Source organism: Oncorhynchus gorbuscha, linkage group LG11 (genome assembly GCF_021184085.1).
Source record: "Oncorhynchus gorbuscha isolate QuinsamMale2020 ecotype Even-year linkage group LG11, OgorEven_v1.0, whole genome shotgun sequence".
NCBI lineage: Eukaryota > Metazoa > Chordata > Actinopteri > Salmoniformes > Salmonidae > Oncorhynchus > Oncorhynchus gorbuscha.
In genome coordinates, this window is record NC_060183.1 from 64,529,952 (window position 1) to 64,551,476 (window position 21,525).

Here is a 21,525-nt window from a genome sequence, read left to right on the forward strand (position 1 = left end):
TAATCCGTGCTATCTGGATCTTTTTCCTCCCCATCTTCTCTCCTTCTCTTTCTCTCCTATCCCAAAAGACCTGTTCTTCTCTTTCTCTCCTATCCCAAAAGACCTGTTCTTCTCTTTCTCTCCTATCCCAAAAGACCTGTTCTTCTCTTTCTCTCCTATCCCAAAAGTCCTGTTCTTCTTCTCTTTCTCTCCTATCCCAAAAGTCCTGTTCTTCTTCTCTTTCTCTCCTATCCCAAAAGTCCTGTTCTTCTCTTTCTCTCCTATCCCAAAAGTCCTGTTCTTCTTCTCTTTCTCTCCTATCCCAAAAGTCCTGTTCTTCTCTTTCTCTCCTATCCCAAAAGTCCTGTTCTTCTTCTCTTTCTCTCCTATCCCAAAAGTTATGTTCTTCTTCTCTTTCTCTCCTATCCAAAAAGTCCTGTTCTTCTTCTCTTTCTCTCCTATCCCAAAAGTCCTGTTCTTCTTCTCTTTCTCTCCTATCCCAAAAGTCCTGTTCTTCTTCTCTTTCTCTCCTATCCCAAAAGTCCTGTTCTTCTTCTCTTTCTCTCCTATCCCAAAAGTCCTGTTCTTCTTCTCTTTCTCTCCTATCCCAAAAGTCCTGTTCTTCTTCTCTTTCTCTCCTATCCCAAAAGTCCTGTTCTTCTTCTCTTTCTCTCCTATCCCAAAAGTCCTGTTCTTCTTCTCTTTCTCTCCTATCCCAAAAGTCCTGTTATTCTTCTCTATCCCAAAAGTCCTGTTCTTCTTCTCTTTCTCTCCTATCCCAAAAGTCCTACTCTTCTTCTCTTGTCTTCCAAATCCTCACAGCAGTATTCTCTCGATTCGTCTTCTCTCAATTCCTCTGGCATTCACTCCTTAAAGAGACAGAGAGAGAGAAATCAGTTAAAATGCCATCAAACACACACAGTAGTCCTTGTGGAGCGGTCATAGAGAATGGTTCAACTATGTTTGTGTATAAGTAAATAGTTGATCATTCAACAGGTTGACCTGAGAGAGGAGAATAACTCACTGATTAAGACTTACAGCTCATCTCTACCACACAACACAGTTCAAAACACCACATGTCACTCATAACCAGAGAGATGGCATTTGCTTCCCACTGAAGAAATGCAAGATAGAAAAACATGGCACAAGAAAAAAATGATACATTCGCATCATACTACAGAATGTTATGAGAAATTATGTGTTAGTGTTGTTGGCTTGACTTTACTGTCTGCTTTATGATGTCCCCAAACCCTGTTTGCATTTTACATCACATCATATTCTATTAGAATGTTGACCTCACATCATATTATATTAGAATGTTGACCTCACATCATATTCTATTAGAATGTCGACCTCACATCATATTCTATTAGAATGTTGACCTCACATCATATTATATTAGAATGTTGACATCACATCATATTCTATTAGAATGTCGACCTCACATCATATTCTATTAGAATGTTGACCTCACATCATATTCTATTAGAATGTCGACCTCACATCATATTATCAAACTGTCGTTCTCAACTAACATCAAGGCGGTGGCCCGTTCCTGTAGGTTCATGCTCTACAACATCCGCAGAGTACGACCCTGCCTCACACAGGAAGCGGCGCAGGTCCTAATCCAGGCACTTGTCATCTCCCGTCTGGATTACTGCAACTCGCTGTTGGCTGGGCTCCCTGCCTGTGCCATTAAACCCCTACAACTCATCCAGAACGCCGCAGCCCGTCTAGTGTTCAACCTTCCCAAGTTCTCTCACGTCACCCCGCTCCTCCGCTCTCTCCACTGGCTTCCAGTTGAAGCTCGCATCCGCTACAAGACCATGGTGCTTGCCTACGGAGCTGTGAGGGGAACGGCACCTCAGTACCTCCAGGCTCTGATCAGGCCCTACACCCAAATAAGGGCACTGCGTTCATCCACCTCTGGCCTGCTCGCCTCCCTACCACTGAGGAAGTACAGTTCCCGCTCAGCTCAGTCAAAACTGTTCGCTGCTCTGGCTCCCCAATGGTGGAACAAACTCCCTCATGACGCCAAGACAGCGGAGTCAATCACCACCTTCCGGAGACACCTGAAACCCCACCTCTTTAAGGAATACCTAGGATAGGATAAAGTAATCCTTCTCACCCCCCCCCCCCTTAAAATATTTAGATGCACTATTGTAAAGTGGTTGTTCCACTGGATGTCATAAGGTGAATGCACCAATTTGTAAGTCGCTCTGGATAAGAGCGTCTGCTAAATGACTTAAATGTAAATGTAAATGTAAATATTATATTAGAATGTCGACCTCACATCATATTCTATTAGAATGTTGACCTCACATCATATTATATTAGAATGTCGACCTCACATCATATTATATTAGAATGTCGACCTCACATCATATTATATTAGAATGTCGACCTCACATCATATTCTATTAGAATGTTGACCTCACATCATATTATATTAGAATGTCGACCTCACATCATATTCTATTAGAATGTCGACCTCACATCATATTATATTAGAATGTCGACCTCACATCATATTCTATTAGAATGTTGACCTCACATCATATTATATTAGAATGTTGACATCACATCATATTCTATTAGAATGTCGACCTCACATCATATTCTATTAGAATGTTGACCTCACATCATATTATATTAGAATGTTGACCTCACATCATATTCTATTAGAATGTCGACCTCACATCATATTCTATTAGAATGTTGACCTCACATCATATTATATTAGAATGTTGACATCACATCATATTCTATTAGAATGTTGACATCACATCATATTCTATTAGAATGTTGACCTCACATCATATTCTATTAGAATGTTGACATCACATCATATTCTATAAGAATGTTGACATCACATTCTATTAGAATGTTGACATCACATTCTATTAGAATGTTGACATCACATCATATTCTATTAGAATGTTGACATCACATCATATTATATAAGAATATTGACATTACATCATATTCTATGAGAATGTTGACATCATATTCTATGAGAATGTTGACATCACATCATATTCTATGAGAATGTTGACATCACATCATATTCTATTAGAATGTTGACCTCACATCATATTATAATGTTGACATCACATCATATTCTATTAGAATGTTGACATCACATTCTATTAGAATGTTGACATCACATCATAGTCATCATCATATTCTATGAGAATGTTGACATCACATCATATTCTATTAGAATGTTGACATCACATTCTATTAGAATGTTGACATCACATCATATTCTATTAGAATGTTGACATCATATTCTATTAGAATGTCGACATCACATTCTATTAAAATGTCAACATCACATCATATTCTATGAGAATGTTGGCATCACATCATATTCTATTAGAATGTTGACCTCACATCATATTAGAATGTTGACATCACATCATATTCTATTAGAATGTTGACATCACATCATATTCTATTAGAATGTTGACCTCACATCATATTCTATTAGAATGTTGACATTTACATAATTTCCCGGTCCAAAACACATCCAGCACAGTACAAGTCCAGGTGAGGAGTCCTGTTTGTTGTCACCTGTGTCTTGTGTGACTTGGCACAAAGGATCTGAAGGATTCAGTCCACAGCTTATTGTGTAACACTAAGCCACTGCGTGTTACACACACACCTAATCGAGCACACCTGATCTTTTTTTACAGGACCAACAACCCCCAGGACCCCCTCCCCCTTCCCTTATCCATGACCCCTAACCTCTAACCTTATCTCTATCTTAACCTATTGACATATACATTATAATAACTATGGGGGGGGGGGGGGGTGAGTCCAATATCCTCTGAAGGGAGTGAGTGTGCTATATTCTCTCCTCATCCCTCCGTGTGTTAATCAGGCCTCTCTCATGAGGAAACAGAGAGAAGAAATGGAGGGAGATACAGTGTACTTCAAAGGGAAAGTGATAACTCATATGTTAAACTTTTGTGTACGCGTGTGAGTGTGTGTGTGCTGTCTTCCTGGCCTATAGGCTCTTTAAGATCCTCTTAAGTAGCTAGACACAAGTAGAGCCAACATGGCTTATAGTGTCCGACCCACACACACACACACACACACACACACACACACACACACACACACACACACACACACACACACACACACACACACACACACACACACACACACACACACACACACACACACACACACACACACACACACACGCACACACACGCACACACACGCACACACACGCACACACACGCACACACACGCACACACACGCACACACACGCACACACACAGTTACCAGCTTACAGTCAGAGGCAGAAGCATGGCTGAAGGAATGTGAGGAGAAAGGGGGGGGGGAGAGAGGAGAGAGAGAGAGAGAGAGAGAGAGAGAGAGAGAGAGAGAGAGAGAGAGAGAGAGAGAGAGAGAGAGAGAGAGAGAGAGAGAGAGAGAGAGAGAAGATTGAAAAAGAGAGCGAGAGAGAGAGAGAGAGATCACAGGTTTGTCAATGACATGACAATGAGTAAGGTGTTGGGTTTTTACTTTATCTTCTATAAAGGTATTTGAATGTTTGGCTTGTTAAATGTGATACGTTGTGTGTAATGACCATTTGTACAGTTTACTTCGCTACTTGAGTCATCTGCGCATTTGATGTTCCTCAACTACGAGACACTTGCGTTCAGTCTGCATTGTCAATGCAGCATATGCAACAAAGTTGATGACAATGATGTTAGCAAGTTGGGCCCAAATCTTGTTAGCCGCTAATGCTAATTGCTCATGCTAATTGCTGCTAGCTAGCTAATAAATGTACTGAGTCAGAGCAAATGTAATTAGCTACATATTTAAAGGTATGTTTTTGAATAGCTAAAGCAGAAGCAGACTTGTAACCAGGCTGTCATCAAGAATTTCGCTACACTTGCAATAACATCTGCTAGCCATGTGTATGTGACTAATAAAATTTGATTTGATCACAACATACCATCCCTAACCCCTAACCCCTATCCGGTGATCTGAGAGAATTTGATAGGTAACGACAGCTCCAGCGTGCCACAACGTAACATCCCTGACTAGAGGAGAATAGAGCAGATCTTTACAGACTCCCCACTGACCAACAAAGGCACATTTTACACACAGCTCTTCTACACAATATCTGCCAGCACCAGATATAATCAAGCTAGGACATAATATTGAATAAAAACAAGCACCAACATGCCAACCAGGATACATTTCAAATGCTGTGCTCTCATTCAGTCATTCAGTCATTCAGTCATTCAGTCATGCAGACTGTGAGGCTGTTTCAGGAAACACCATATTTCTCTGCTTTGGAGTAAATATAGAACATTCCTTGTCAAGCCAACTCAGCATTCTATCAAACCTGGAAGTTTATATGTGTGTGTTAGTTAGATCTTTTCTCAGCATGTGCGTTCCCTCTAAGAGGACGTAACGTAGAGCCTGTAAACCAAACCAGGATGACAGCAGGTTTCCACCCAACTTCCCCTCGACGTGCGTGCACACACACACACACGCACGCACGCACACACACACACACACACACACACACACACACACACACACACACACACACACACACACACACACACACACACACACACACACACACACACACACACACACACACACACACACTTCCTCCTCTATGAATAGCCTAAATGTAAACCAGCGGTGCTCCAAAAATAAAATAATTAACTTCGTACCCCAAACAAAGTGGAGCTGCCTGTATTTAGTTCACACTGAGACAGAGACAAACAGACAATAGAAGTACAGAACAGAGATGGACCAATGCCATACAGCACAGTCCTCATTTACCCTAACTAACCCCCTTAACACCCACATTCACAATAATCACAGTACCCCTTCTCTGTCACAAACATAAACACACTAGCATTCACACATAGCCGTGAAGATGATTCAGAGTCCTCATTTACCCCCATACTATACGTGTGTGTGTGTGTGTGTGTGTGTGTGTGTGTGTGTGTGTGTGTGTGTGTGTGTGTGTGTGTGTGTGTGTGTGTGTGTGTGTGTGTGTGTGTGTGTGTGTGTGTGTGTGTGTGTGTGTGTGTGTGTGTGTGTGTGTGTGTGTGTGTGTGTGTGTGTGTGTGTGTGTGTGTGTGTGTGTGTGTGTGTGTGTGTATTCTGGGGCAAGAGAAGGACAGACAGAAGGACCAGAGCAGAAACGGACTGGCCGTAGGGAATTTCAGGCAAATGCCAGATGGGCTGGTCCATCTGTATCCCAGTGGGCCGGTGTAAATAATGGGTTTTGTGCAGAATGATCATTATGGCTAATAATGGGGGCCTGAAGTAAAGAAATGGGCTGAGGCATTAGAAATGACTGGGTGGATTTTTGATCCCAGTCTCTCCCTGGACCAAACACAGACAGCCAGACATATAGACATGGAGTCGGCCAGGCTAGACAGAATGTGTAAGTGTGTATTTTGAGGCTGGATGGGGGGGAAAGAGAGAGAAAGAGAAAGAATGAGAAAGAGAAAGAGAAAGAGAAGGAGAAAGAGAGAGACAGAGTGGCAATGTCCTTGTATATCTTGGCAGGACGATCTACATGCCAGTGTCAGAGGGGCAAGGGTAGGGGGGTAGGTGGGTTAGATGGATGGGTACCGGGCAGGGGGCAGATAGAGGATGGGAGGGGTAGTGGGCTGGGGGCGGCGGGGTGGACGTAGCCGAGTCTCAGTGTGGTGGCAGGCTGGCAGTCATTCCCAGCCCCCAGAAATAGAGTCTGTGTCAACTTCAACACTGCGCAATGAGCACTGCAAATAAAACATGTCAAAACATCTAGTTGTTCTATCACTTTGTCAGGAAGAGAATAAGAAGTAAAGGACATGACTTGGTGTCCTACAGTCCTACCAAGTTTCTAGGTCACTGTTTTCACCCTATTCTCCACTATGGCCACATGATCCACTATAAATACATCAGACTAGAGGAGACTAGAGTGGGGGGAAGTTTCTGAACAAGACTACTGATTAACACTACTGTAGCTACAGGCAACAAGCAGACAAAGACTCCTCTGTATTAGACTCTATAACTGGAGGGTGGAGGATGCAACACTAAGTAACTAGATTGTTTTACGGCAGTGGCAGATGACATTGCACTCACTAGAACACAAGCGTTGGGGCAAAATCCAGGCATGTCAGAGACTGTCTTATGAGACAGGGGGTTCAGAGTTAAAGTGGCAATCAGCAGTAAAAACAATAACAAAGCAGTCCCCCCCACTGGAGTAAAAACAGCTTATATTTTGGGTTCTGATGGGCTGCGACAGTTGAACTAATTATTAACTTATAAGTCCAAAAATGTATGTAGCAAATGCCGATTGACCCTTTAAGGCCCATAATGGGGACAATGCAGCACATCCTCTGCCATGTACTTTTAAATAAACAACATGTTTGGGATTTAATCAGGTCTGCCTGTGGTGAAGAGAGAAGTGAATGAGGCCTACAGAGTTTTCTGGTTTACTACCTCGTTAACCTCCAGCCAATCAGCACAATTGATCGAGTGACAATCAATTGATCAAGTAGAATGCTAGCGATAAACTAAAAGCGTCAGGACTGTGGAACTCGAGGGTCTGTGTTGTGCACCCCTGCCCAGACATGTGTTCCCACTCCCAGCCATGTGTTGGTCCATAAAGCTGAGACGTGGCTGGCAGGCGAGGCTAGTTTTTAGTCTTTAATCCACCTGTAAGACCTGAGCTGATCTCTCTGGCTCAATGGGCAAGACACAGACACTAGATGCTTATCCAGAGGAGAGGAGCCAAGGATCAGGTCAGGTGTGTTAGTGCTGGCTGGAATATAAGCCTACACACACTGTCTCTCTCCGGGTGGACCTAAGGGACAGACATCCCTCTGTGCCACTGCTCTAGCCTGTTATCATGGTCACAATGCCCTGGATGCACAAGCCCCTTACTTGCATTGGTAGCCTACACTGAGAAATATAATAGATTGTTTAATTTCTCAAAATGACTTTGAATATACTGAAAAGTGCATGGCCTCTGCCTGTGATTTCACTTTCTCTAACATGTATACATGTAGTGAGCTCAATCAACTTTGACAAAATTGACATGAAGATAATACTTGATATTAATAAACAAGCCTACATAATTCACATTTATCTACCTAGGCTGGTTTATACTCTATGAAAAACATGGTTTTCCATTATTACGCATCTATTACAGCCTCGTAATGACAGACTCGTGTTATGCGTTTACGGTCGGGTTTGGGGAGCAAACACTGCACGCTATCTGTCAATAGCGCAAACTGTACCAACTGCGTAAACTTTATAAACGAATATAATAAATGAACCACCGTAGAGGCGTGGACACACTTACTTTTCTCCTCGCGAGCTGCTCTGTCCGATATCCGTGAGCGTTACGCCGGGCGTTTTCACAAGGCTTGACGAGTTGAACTGTACAGGGGAAAATCCTCGAGCCCGTTCAGAAAAGGGAATTCACTTTAAATCCGGAACGGCAATAGCTTACTATTTATCATGAATAAAAACACAGCGCTGGAACAGGCAGACAACTGGCACAAGTAAAATTCTCCGCTCAAGGTTTGAAATGAAGAGGAAGAATCCACCGACCCGTGCTACGCTGGTTCTCAGTGTGAGTGAGTGCGTGAGTGAGGGAAAGGAGGACGAGAAGGAAACTGGGATTATCCCGTTAATGTTTGTTTCCCATCGGTAATGTGCGACACTTCCACCGCTCTCTGTCTGTCTCTCCCTCCTTCTTTACTCCCTCTCACACACGCGATCACTGAACACGTTTCTATGATGAATGCTCTAGCGGGCGGCACACACACACTACTCACCACTGCTGCCAGTCTGTCTGACGTATGTTCAGTCAACACATGTGCCAAATAAATAAACCACCCGAGTCGGAGTAGAGCTACATTTCCATTCTGGTTTAGCATGCTGAGAAAACTTTGATCTCTTACCAGTCAATCACTTGCACATGTCCCTCTGTTCCATCAAAGCCTCAGTCGTTCTACATGCGTTTCGGTATTCGTTTCTGTCTCTAGGTTTGGCTTTATCTCAATCTCTCATGTGTGTTTCAGTCCGCTGTTTTAGTCTTTCTGTCAGTCTGTGTCTGAGTGTTCTATCAGGGTGGTCTCTAAGGGCACCAGGTCCATAGGTTTATAGCGCACCTGGGAGAGACATACAGGAGAGATACAGTATGAGACTGGGTCTGGTGCTAATATCATAGATTCATATGTAGTTTATATACACACACATCCAATTCAGACAGTGAGACACCTGCTTTTAATCATAACACGAATGATTAAACCCAAATGAAGGTACATTTTCAGTGAGTAATGTACTCTCCCTGACCTGAAATACACAGGGAAAACAGAAAGTATGAAGTATTGGTTCTTTAGCCAACTGGAGCTTGACAGTGGAAGCTATTGGAACTGCACCTGTTTACTATAACTGTAGTGTTGGATGGGTGGATGGATTTACAAAATGTCCTACTACTTTACAGCAGTAGGCTACTTCTATCTGCTCAAACCCACTTTGCAGCTCACACACACACACACACACACACACACACACACACACACACACACACACACACACACACACACACACACACACACACACACACACACACACACACACACACACACACACAAGCAAATAGACGATCTTTGGGGAGTGTTTTTACTGCAAATATGTTCCTCTTGTGTATGTCCCATGGGGGTCTAGTGTGTTCCTGTTGTGTATGTCCCATGGGGGTCAAGTGTGTTCCTGTTATGTATGTCCCATGGGGGTCTAGTGTGTTCCTGTTGTGTATGTCCCATGGGGGGTCTCAAATCAAATCAAATCAAATTTATTTATATAGCCCTTCGTACATCAGCTGATATCTCAAAGTGCTGTACAGAAACCCAGCCTAAAACCCCAAACAGCAAACAATGCAGGTGTGTTCCTGTTGTGTATGTCCCATGGGGATCAAGCGTGTTCCTGTTGTGTATGTCCCATGGGGGTCAAGTGTGTTCCTGTTATGTATGTCCCATGGGGGTCTAGTGTGTTCCTGTTGTGTATGTCCCATGGGGGGTCTAGTGTGTTCCTGTTGTGTATGTCCCATGGGGGTCAAGTGTGTTCCTGTTATGTATGTCCCATGGGGGTCTAGTGTGTTCCTGTTGTGTATGTCCCATGGGGGTCTAGTGTGTTCCTGTTATGTATGTCCCATGGGGGTCAAGTGTGTTCCTGTTATGTATGTCCCATGGGGGTCAAGTGTGTTCCTGTTGTGTATGTCCCATGGGGGTCAAGTGTGTTCCTGTTATGTATGTCCCATGGGGGTCAAGTGTGTTCCTGTTGTGTATGTCCCATGGGGGTCAAGTGTGTTCCTGTTGTGTATGTCCCATGGGGGTCTAGTGTGTTCCTGTTGTGTATGTCCCATGGGGGTCAAGTGTGTTCCTGTTATGTATGTCCCATGGGGGTCTAGTTTGGTCATTAGTGGTCTAGTGGACCACCCATAGCGTTACACCTGCTATGAATAATGGATGAGCCTGAAACAGACAGAAATATGGTTCCTTTTGTTGTGTTACAGGATCCTGTTTCACTGAGGGACTGGCAGCATGGAAAACTGCTGTACAATCATCAAACTGCTAGGATTATACACCCTGAGGAATGATGCTGCTGCGTAAGTATGCATCTCACCTGACAAGCCTGCTGTCATTGTTCCCTGTCACTTCCATCACTCTTGCTGACACACACATATACTGTTCTCTCTCTCTCTCTCTCTCTCTCTCTCTCTCTCTCTCTCTCTCTCTCTCACACACACACACACACACACACACACAATCTACCTCTTATTTATGTGAGCCAGGCCTGTTAACAACAAAGGCACAGTAATTCCAGTAGCATTTTAACAACAATGAAAGCATGTCTCAACAAGCTGAGTATATTCTGAGGGGGTATTTCAAAGCATGCTTTCAACTCATGTTCCATAGGAAGCTTATAAGTTTATTCTCTCCTCCATCCATCTACTCATAGGCACACATACTCTCTCACACACACACACACGCACGCACACAAACACACGTGGCAAGTAGCGCCCTGGTTCTGAGGCCAGAGTGTATGGCAGCGTTAGGGCAGTACCACCAGATATATTTTAAGCTCAGATACACTAGAGAATTTCAGCATGGACACACCGCAATCACACAGTACTGTAGTGATAGCCAGTCAGACAGTGGCTAACAGTAGCTATGGAATTGTTGCAGTGTAATTGTATACAGTAGTTAGTCTTCCAGAATCTACACCACAAACCCTGCCTGTCATGGATGTGACATGACCAACTGGACTGTAATGACGCAAGAGACCACAAGGTAAAGCCTACACTAAAGGCGTAAGGCAACTTATGATAAATACAGTCAACCTATTATACTGTATCACACAGTAGACTGTCAGCCATGGTCATTAGGAATTAAGCAAGAGGGGTTGTTCCATGTAATTTCAGCTACCCATGACACCCACCATCTCAGATTGTTCTGAAGTCATTTCTGTAGTTAGAACCCGATAAGATTAGCATTCCTGCAACATTATTTTGTTTAAATATAATTTGGTCTCTGAGAAATTAAGCTAATTGATTGCACCCAAATTGGCCATTTAAATTGATAGGATTCATGTAATATTCAATAAATATAGAACCTAACATCCGATTTGGACCAAACTTTTTCTAACAATGAGTAAGACATGAGGAAGCCAAGGAAATGGTAAAAAGCCCCCCACAGACTCCCCACGCTAATCCTGCTACTATGTGATCAACAAATATATATCTCTACCCCTCAATGTTAAAGGGATAGTTCACACAAATTACAAAATGACATATTGGTTTCCTTACCCTGTTAGCAGTTTATGGACAAGGTATGACATCAAAAGCATGGGTTGCTGTCATATCTTGTCCATACACTACTTACAGGGTAAAAAAACTATTTAAGCTTGACCTGAAAATGTGGTCGGAGGCTTCGTATGGAGGGTGTGACGCTATAGCGGAGCCTCCGGCGGCATGCAGAGACCAAATCAGGCTCCGTACCGCATCGCCGTACGCCTCTCAAATGTTGTAACAATTGCGGAGGGCTCCATAAAACTCTGCATTGACATAATTGGTTAATGGTAGCTGGGGGCGGTACATTGTGTATAAACACAAACTCACCTCCTTGACAGCTAACTTCACAATAGCTCTGCTAAGCACAAGAAGTATGAAAGCCCTGAAGTCTGCATCGCAGTAAATGCTATACGGCCACTTCAGATGTCGGAATAACCATGCAGAGCCTTTTTAAGTAAACAATATGTCATTTTGTAATCATCATGAATCTTGTTCTGGAGGGATCTCTGCAGAGTGGTCACTAGCTGGCATAGCCACAAAGTCATGAAATCTGATTTTATACCTTACCCTAAACTTAACCACACTGCTAACCCTAATGCCTAACCCTAACCTTAAATTAAGGTTTTTGTTTTCATAAAATCTTTACTATATCGCCAGTTCTGCCTCCAGGACAAGACTCATGACAATAAATGTCAACCTGCTTATATATATTTTTTAATTATGTTGCAGGAATGCTAATCTTATCTGTTTCCAACCACATAAACCATTTCAGTACAATCTGAGATGGTGGGTGTCTAAACCCACTTTCTTGTGTTTTTTGAGGTGGAACGACCCAGAGGTAACCTAGAAACAAAATGTTAAAGTATCAAAGGTCACAGTTGACCAGAGGTCAAAGATCATAGGTCAGAGAGGTGGTTGTGTCACCATGGGAACCAAATTTCAACATAAACAAACCTTGTATAAAATATATTGCATTTGCACCTTTAAAACAACATCAGATCTTCAATGTATAGTCACTAATAGAAAAAAAACTAGACTGGGCAGCACCTTCTACTATAGAATTGATCTGTCTACAGCTACCCTTTAGTGGCCCATCCAGGGTTTTAACCAAGCCCAGCCCTGCTTAGCTATGATATTTGTCACTGAATATTACCAATGTGCTTTCGTGAAAATGATTATTAAGAGATATCCTCTTAAAATCAAAATAGATGCACTGTTGTTATTAAGGTCATTCTAAAGGGTAGGTTTAACAGAGCAAATGGAATGTGACCATACTCTATCACTTATATAGGCCTATCATCAATGATAACATTCAGGGATATTATAGCAATTGCAAAGTCATTAACAGCTATTGTTTCAATTCAACACATAGTTTCACAAAAAATAGTCAATACCAAGGGTTTCAAGCTCTGGTTGATTTAAAATTTGATGATATTGAATTGTGTTGTCAACACAACTAAATATCCACATTTGAAGGAGATGTATCTCTTGCTTGGATAGTCCCATCTGTGCCACTGACTTAGTCTGACTTTATTTACAGTTTGTCTGGAATAATTGGTCATTTATATGATTATTGATTATTAATTATATTTATATGGTAATTGATCATTAACAATAATTTCTATGTTGGATTCAAGTAGCCATCTCAACCCTCCAAAAGGTAATGACTTGTACTAAATTATATGAAATCTAACTTTATTTAAAGTGCGTTTAAAGTTTGATTTGATTTATTCCTAATTTGTTATTCGATTTTTGGTTGAGATGGAGACTTAAGTCCAACATAGCAATGATTTATTTGTAGAAAAAAAGTCAGTGACACAGATGGAACTATCCAAGCAGACATCTCCTTCAAATGTTGATATTTGGTTGTGTTGACAACCAAACACATTTCAGTATACATTTTGTAATACAGTTAATAGCCTAAACTAAACGAATGTAACATTCAACCTTAAAATTAGTAACAGATCAAATCAAATTTTATTAGTCACATGCGCCGAATACAACAGGTGTAGTAGACCTTACAGTGAAATGTTTACTTACAATCCCCTAACCAACAATGCAGTTTCAAAAATACAGATAAGAATAAGAAATAAAAGTAACAAGTAATTAAAGAGCAGCAGTGAAATAACAATCACGAGACAATATACAGGTAGGTACCTGTACAGAGTCAATGTGCAGGAGCACAGGTTAGTTAAGGTAATATGTACATGTAGGTAGAGTTATTAAAGTGACTATGCATAGATGATAACAACAGAGAGTAGCAGCGGTGTTAAAGAGGGGGCAATGCAAATAGTCTGGGTGCCATTTAATTATATGTTCAGGAGTCTTATGGCTTGGGGGTAGAAGCTGTTTAGAATCCTCTTGGACCAAGACTTGGCACTCCGGTACTGCTTGCTGCGCGGTGGTAGAGAGAACAGTCTATGACTAGGGTGGCTGGAGTCTGACCATTTTTAGGGCCTTCCTCTGAGACCGCCTGGTTGGCGGGAAGCTTGGCCCCAGTGATGTACTGGGCCGTTTGCACTACACTCTGTAGTGCCTTGTGGTCAGAGGCCGAGCAGTTGCCATACCAGGCAGTGATGCAACCAGTCAGGATGCTCTCAATGGTGCAGCTGTAGAACCTTTTGAGGATCTGAGGACCCATACCAAATATTTTCAGTCTCCTGAGGGGGAATAGGCTTTGTCGTTGCCTCTTCACGACTGTCTTAGTGTGCTTGGACCATTCTAGTTTGTTGGTGATGTGGACGCCAAGGAGCTTGAAGCTCTCAACCTGCTCCACTACAGCCCCGTCGATGAGAATGGGGGCGTACTCAGTCCTCTTTTTCGTGTAGACCACAATTATCTCCTTTGTCTTGATCACATTGAGGGAGAGGTTGTTTGTAGTCTACACTCTGCCTTGTCTCAGAATGGTAAGTTGGTGGTTGAAGATATCCCTCTAGTGGTGTGGGGGGTGTGCTTTGACAAAGTGGGTGTGGTTATATCCTGCCTGTTTGGCTCTGTCCGGGGGTATCGTCGGACCCTCCTGTCTCAGCCTCCAGTATTTATGCTGCAGTAGTGTATGTGTCGGGGTGCTAGGGTCAGTCTGTTATATCTAGAGTATTTATCCTGTCTTATCTGGTGTCCTGTGTGAATTTAAGTACGCTCTCTAATTCTCTCTCTTTCTTTCTCTCTTTCTTACTTTCTCTCTCTCTCTCTCTCTCTCTCTCTCTCGGAGGACCTGAGCCCTAGGACCATGCCTCAGGACTACCTGGCCTGATGACTGCTTGCTGTCCCCAGTCCACCTGGCCGTGCTGCTGCTCCAGTTTCAAATATTCTGCCTGCGGCTATGGAACCCTGACCTGTTCACCGGACATGCTACCTGTCCCAGAACTGCTGTTTTCAACTCTCTAGTGACAGTAGGAGCGGTAGAGATTCTCTGAATGATCGGCTGTGAAAAGCCAACTGACATTTACTCCTGAGGTGATGACCTGTTGCACCCTCGACAACCACTGTGATTATTATTATTTGACCCTGCTGGTCATCTATGAACATTTAAACATCTTGGCCATGTTCTGTTATAATCTCCACCCGGCACAGTCAGAAGAGGACTGGCCACCCCTCATAGCCTGGTTCCTCTCTAGGTTTCATCCCAGGTTCTGGCCCTTCTAGGGAGTTTTTCCTAGCCACTGTGCTTCTACACCTGCATTGCTTGCTGTTTGGGGTTTTAGGCTGGGTTTCTGTACAGGACTTTGTGACATCAGCTGATGTAAGAAGGGCTTTATAAATACATTTGATTGATTGATTGTCCTGGCACCACACGGCCAGGTCTCTGACCTCCTCCCTATAGGCTGTCTTGTCGTTGTCGGTGATCAGGCCTACCACTGTTGTGTCATTGGCAAACTTAATGATGGTGTTGGAGTCGTGCCTGGCCATGCAGCCATGAGTGAACAGGGAGTACAGGAGGGGACTGAGCACGAACCCCTCAGGGGTCCCTGTGTTGAGGATCAATGTGGCGGATGTGTTGTTACCTACCCTTACCACCTGGGGGCAGACCGTCAGGAAGTCCAGGATCCAGTTGCAGAGGGAGGTGTTTAGTCCCAGGGTCCTTAGCTTATTGATGAGCTTTGAGGGCACTATGGTGTTGAACGCTGAGCTGTAGTCAATGAAAAGCATTCTCACATAGGTGTTCCTTTTGTCCAGGTAGGAAAGGGCAGTGTGGAGTGCAATAGAGATTGCATCATCTGTAGATCTGTTGGGGCGGTATGCAAATTGGAGTGGGTCTAGGGTTTCTGGGATAATGGTGTTGATGTGAGCCATGACCAGCCTTGAACAGCCTTTCGAAGCACTTCATGGCTACAGATGTGAGTGCTATGGGTCGGTCGTCATTTTGGCATGTTACCTTAGTGTTCTTGGGCATAGGCACTATGGTCTGCTTATAACATGTTGGTATTACAGACTCGGACAGGGAGAGGTTGAAAATGTCAGTGAAGACACTTGCCTGTTGGTCAGCGCATGCTCGTAGTGCACGTCCTGGTAATCGGTCTGGTCCTGCGGCCTTGTGAATGTTGACCTGTTTAAAGGTCTTACTCACATCGACTGCGGAGAGCATGATCACAGTCTTCCAGAACAGCTAGTGCTCTCATGCATGTTTCAGTGTTATTTGCCTCGAAGCGAGCATAGAAGAAGTTTAGCTCGTCTGGTAGGTTCATGTCACTGGGCAGCTCTCAGCTGTTCTTCCCTTTGTAGTCTGTAATGGTTTACAAGCCCTGCTACATCCGACGAGCGTCAGAGCTGGTGTCGTATGATTCGATCTTAGTCCTGTATTGATGCTTCGCCTGATTGATGTTTCGTCGGAGGGCATAGCGGGATTTCTTATAAGCTTCCGGGTCCCGCTCCTTGAAAGCGGCAGCTCTAGCCTTTAGCTCAGTGCGGATGTTGCCTGTAATCCATGGCTTCTGGTTGGGGTATGTACGTACGGTCACTCTGGGGATGACATCATCGATGCACTTATTGATGAAGCCAATGACTGATGTGGTGTACTTCTCAATGCCATCGGAGGAATCCGGAACATATTCCAGTCTGTGCTAGAAAAACAGTCCTGTAGCTTAGCATCTTCTTCATCTGACCACTTTTTTATCGATCTAGTTACTGCTGCTTCCTGCTTTAATTTCTGTTCGTAAGCTGGAATCAGGAGGATAGAATTATGGTCAGATTTGCCAAATGGAGGCGAGGGAGAGCTTTGTTTGCGTCTCTATGTGTGGAGTAAAGATGGTCCAGAGTTTTTTTCCTCTGGATGCACATTTAACATGCTGATAGAAATTTGGTAAAGCGGATTTAAGTTTCCCTACATTATAGACCCCGGCTACTAGGAGCGCCACTTCTGGGTAGCGTTTTCTTGTTTGCTTATGCGGAATACAGCTCATTCAATGCAGTCTTAGTGCTAGCCTCTGACTGTGGTGGTATGTAAAACAGCTACGAAAAATACAGATGAAAACTCTCTAGATAGGTAGTGTGGTCTACAGTTTGTCATGAGATACTCTACCTCAGGTGAGTAATAGCTCAAGACTTCCTTAGATATCGTTCACCAGCTGTTATTTACAAAAATATATAGTCCGCCTTATCAGACGCCACTGTTCTATCCTGCCAGGGCAGTGTATAACCAGCCAGCTGTATGTTGATAGTGTCGTCACTCAGCCACGTCTTCGTGAAGCATAAGATATTGCAGTTTTGAATGTCCCGTTGGTAGTTTAATCTTCCACCTAGGTCATCTATTTTATTGTCCAAAGATCGCACGTTTGCTACCAGAATGGAAGAATGTGGGGGTTTATTCGATCACCTACGAATTCTCAGAAGGAAGCCCACCTTCTGGACCCTTTTTCTCAGCCTCCTCTTCACACAAATCACTGGGATCTGGGCCTATTACTGAGAAAGCAGTATATCGTTCCAGTTGGCCTAGTCAGACTCGTTAAAGGAAAAAAAGGGTTCTGCCAGTCCATGATGAGTAATGGCAGTCCTGATGTCCAGAAGTTATTTTCAGTCATAAGAGACGGTAGCAGCAACATTATGTACGAAATACTTTTTTTAAAGTTACAAACAACGCAAATAAACACAATTGGTTGGGGGCATGTAAAATATCTGCCTTCTTCTCCGGCGCCATTTTACAATGGCCACAATGAGGTTACTGTAACTATAAATGTCTTTATGTAATCATATATTTGTATTTTTTATTTAAGTAGTCAAGTTTTTGTAGCATGCATATGTCATCGCAAGTCTGTGGCGATCTTCACAACTGCTGTAATAATCTGTGCAAAATTTCAAACAGCATTGATCTCTTGCACCATGTACTTTTAATGTATTTCAATGTCCTTTGTAGCTCAGTTGGTAGGACCTGGAGCTTGTAACGCCAGGGTAGTGGACTCGATTCCTGAGACCACCTACATGTAAAATGAATGCACGCATGACTGTAAACGCTGGTCCGACCAATCTGATTCCACACTCCAAGACTGCTTCCATCACGTGGACTGGGATATGTTTCGTATTGCGTCAGACGACAACATTGACGAATACGCTGATTCGGTGTGCGAGTTCATTAGAACGTGCGTTGAAGATGTCGTTCCCATAGCAACGATTAAAACATTCCCAAACCAGAAACCGTGAATTGATGGCAGCATGCGCGTGAAGCTGAAAGCACGAACCACTGCTTTTAATCAGGGCAAGGTGACTGGAAACATGACCGAATACAAACAGTGTAACTATTCCCTCCGCAAGGCAAACAAAAAAGCTAAGCGTCAGTATAGAGACAAAGTAGAATCTCAATTCAACGGCTCAGACACAAGAGGTATGTTGCAGGGTCTACAGTCAATCACGGACTACAAAAAGAAAACCAGCACCGTCACGGACCATGTCTTGCTCCCAGGCAGACTAAATAACTTTTTTGCCCGCTTTGAGGACAATACAGTGCCACTGACACTGCCCGCAACTAAAACATGCGGACTCTCCTTCACTGCAGCCGACGTGAGGAAAACATTTAAACGTGTCAACCCTCGCAAGGCTGCAGGCCCAGACAGCATCCCCAGCCGTGCCCTCAGAGCATGCACAGACCAGCTGGCTTTTGTGTTTACGGACATATTCAATCAATCCCTATCCCAGTCTGTTGTTCCCACATGCTTCAAGAGGGCCACCATTGTTCCTGTTCCCAAGAAAGCTAAGGTAACTGAGCTAAACGACTACCGCCCCGTAGCACTCACTTCAGTCATCATGAAGTGCTTTGAGAGACTAGTCAAGGACCATATCACCTCCACCCTACCTGACACCCTAGACCCACTCCAATTTGCTTACCGCCCAAATAGGTCCACAGACGATGCAATCTCAACCACACTGCACACTGCCCTAACCCATCTGGACAAGAGGAATACCTATGTGAGAATGCTGTTCATCGACTACAGCTCGGCATTTAACACCATAGTGCCCTCCAAGCTCGTCATCAAGCTCGAGACCCTGGGTCTCGACCCCGCCCTGTGCAACTGGCTACTGGACTTCCTGACGGGCCTGCCCCAGGTGGTGAGGGTAGGCAACAACATCTCCACCCCGCTGATCCTCAACACTGGGACCCCACAAGGGTGCGTTCTGAGCCCTCTCCTGTACTCCCTGTTCACCCACGACTGCATGGCCACGCACGCCTCCAACTCAATCATCTAGTTTGCGGATGACACAACAGTGGTAGGCTTGATTACCAACAATGACGAGACGGCCTACAGGGAGGAGGTGAGGGCCCTCGGAGTGTGGTGTCAGGAAAATAACCTCACACTCAACGTCAACAAAACTAAGGAGATGATTGTGGACTTCAGGAAACAGCAGAGGGAACACCCCCCTATCCACATCGATGGAACAGTAGTGGAGAGGGTAGTAAGTTTTAAGTTCCTCGGCATACACATCACAGACAAACTGAATTGGTCCACCCACACAGACAGCATTGTGAAGAAGGTGCAGCAGCGCCTCTTCAACCTCAGGAGGCTGTAGAAATTCGGCTTGTCACCAAAAGCACTCACAAACTTCTACAGATGCACAATCGAGAGCATCCTGTCGGGCTGTATCACCGCCTGGTACGGCAACTGCTCCGCCCACAACCGTAAGGCTCTCCAGAGGGTAGTGAAGTCTGCACAACGCATCACCGGGGGCAAACTACCTGCCCTCCAGGACACCTACACCACCCAATGTTACAGGAAGGCCATAAAGATCATCAAGGACAACAACCACCCGAGCCACTGCCTGTTCACCCCGCTATCATCCAGAAGGCGAGGTTAGTACAGGTGCATCAAAGCTGGGACCGAGAGACTGAAAAACAGCTTCTATCTCAAGGCCATCAGACTGTTAAACAGCCACCACTAACATTGAGTGGCTGCTGCCAACACACTGACTCAACTCCAGCCACTTTAATAATGGGAATTGATGGGAAATTATGTAAAATATATCACTAGCCACTTTAAACAATGCTACCTAATATAATGTTTACATACTATACATTATTCATCTCATATGTATACGTATATACTGTACTCTATATCATCTACTGCATCCTTATGTAATACATGTATCACTAGCCACTTTAACTATGCCACTTTGTTTACATACTCATCTCATATGTATATACTGCACTCAATACCATCTACTGTATCTTGCCTATGCCGCTCTGTACCATCACTCATTCATATATCTTTATGTACATATTCTTTATCCCTTAACACTTGTGTCTATAAGGTAGTAGTTTTGAAATTGTTAGCTAGATTACTTGTTGGTTATTACTGCATTGTCAGAACTAGAAGCACAAGCATTTCGCTACACTCGCACTAACATCTGCTAACCATGTGTATGTGACAAATAAAATTTGATTTGATTTGATTTGATTTAAATCACTTTGGATAAAAGAGTCTGCTAAATGGTTTATATTACTATTATAATAATGCAAAACAGGTCATTTGATTCTGCAATTAGATGAAGCACAATAAGACATTATGTTACATAAATAAATAAAATATCTGACACTGTATTCACATTTGAACTTTGCTGTGCTTTTAAAATGGTTGAAAGCACAGTGATCGACATTTGAGTGACAACTAAACCAAAAATCAGACAATGTTTTTCCATTGGAATTTGGTTGTGCTTTTAGATGGAAGAAAGCATAGTGATAACACATTGGAAATTCAACTACCTTTTGGCTGTCTTTTTCATTGGTGTGAATATAGGTTTTGATCTCATCAATCAGTGTCTCAACAAAATGTTACTCAATTATCCATACAGCTAACAGGAAACTCCAGAGGAGCTATGAGTCGATAAGAGTTCGCTGTGTGATATACACACACAAACACACTCACCAGTGCTGCTTGTATTATCTTCTCCAGGAAGGTTCCCTTCAGCTCCAGCTGACGGTCAGATCACTCTATCTTTTACCTCAGAAATGAAGGGATGAAACTGAAAGAAGGATTAGAAGAAGAGTAGAAGAAGTTATAAAGCCAGACCAGCTGGCTAAGAGGAGAGAACCCAGAGAGCTGGGTGACTGTTTGGCTCAGAGATAACTGTACACTGACAGGAGAGAGACATAACCAGGCCCCAGCAGCACCCTGGAACACACACACACACACACACCCTGTGACCTCCCCAGTGTGTGCTGGTTGGGTGCGTGTCTGTGGCAGAGGTCTAGTCAGCAGCCTCTGTCACTCTGGGTATA

The 21,525-nt window shown here is 43.5% G+C and overlaps 1 protein-coding gene across 3 annotated transcripts in view; it reads right to left on the reverse strand.

Moving 5' to 3' along the window:
* The window catches only part of LOC124049115 (myocyte-specific enhancer factor 2C-like), a 21,065-nt gene extending 20,918 nt beyond the window's left edge, over positions 1-147 (reverse strand). For all 3 annotated transcript variants that reach the window (XR_006841357.1, XM_046370468.1, XM_046370469.1), the window contains exon 1: positions 1-147. This exon is cut by the window's left edge and continues 20 nt beyond it. Coding sequence is in view for 2 of the 3 variants with exons in the window: in XM_046370468.1 (XP_046226424.1) it covers positions 1-34 (34 nt within the window). In the remaining variant the exon portion in view is untranslated.
* Between the last annotated feature and the right edge of the window lie 21,378 nt (positions 148-21,525).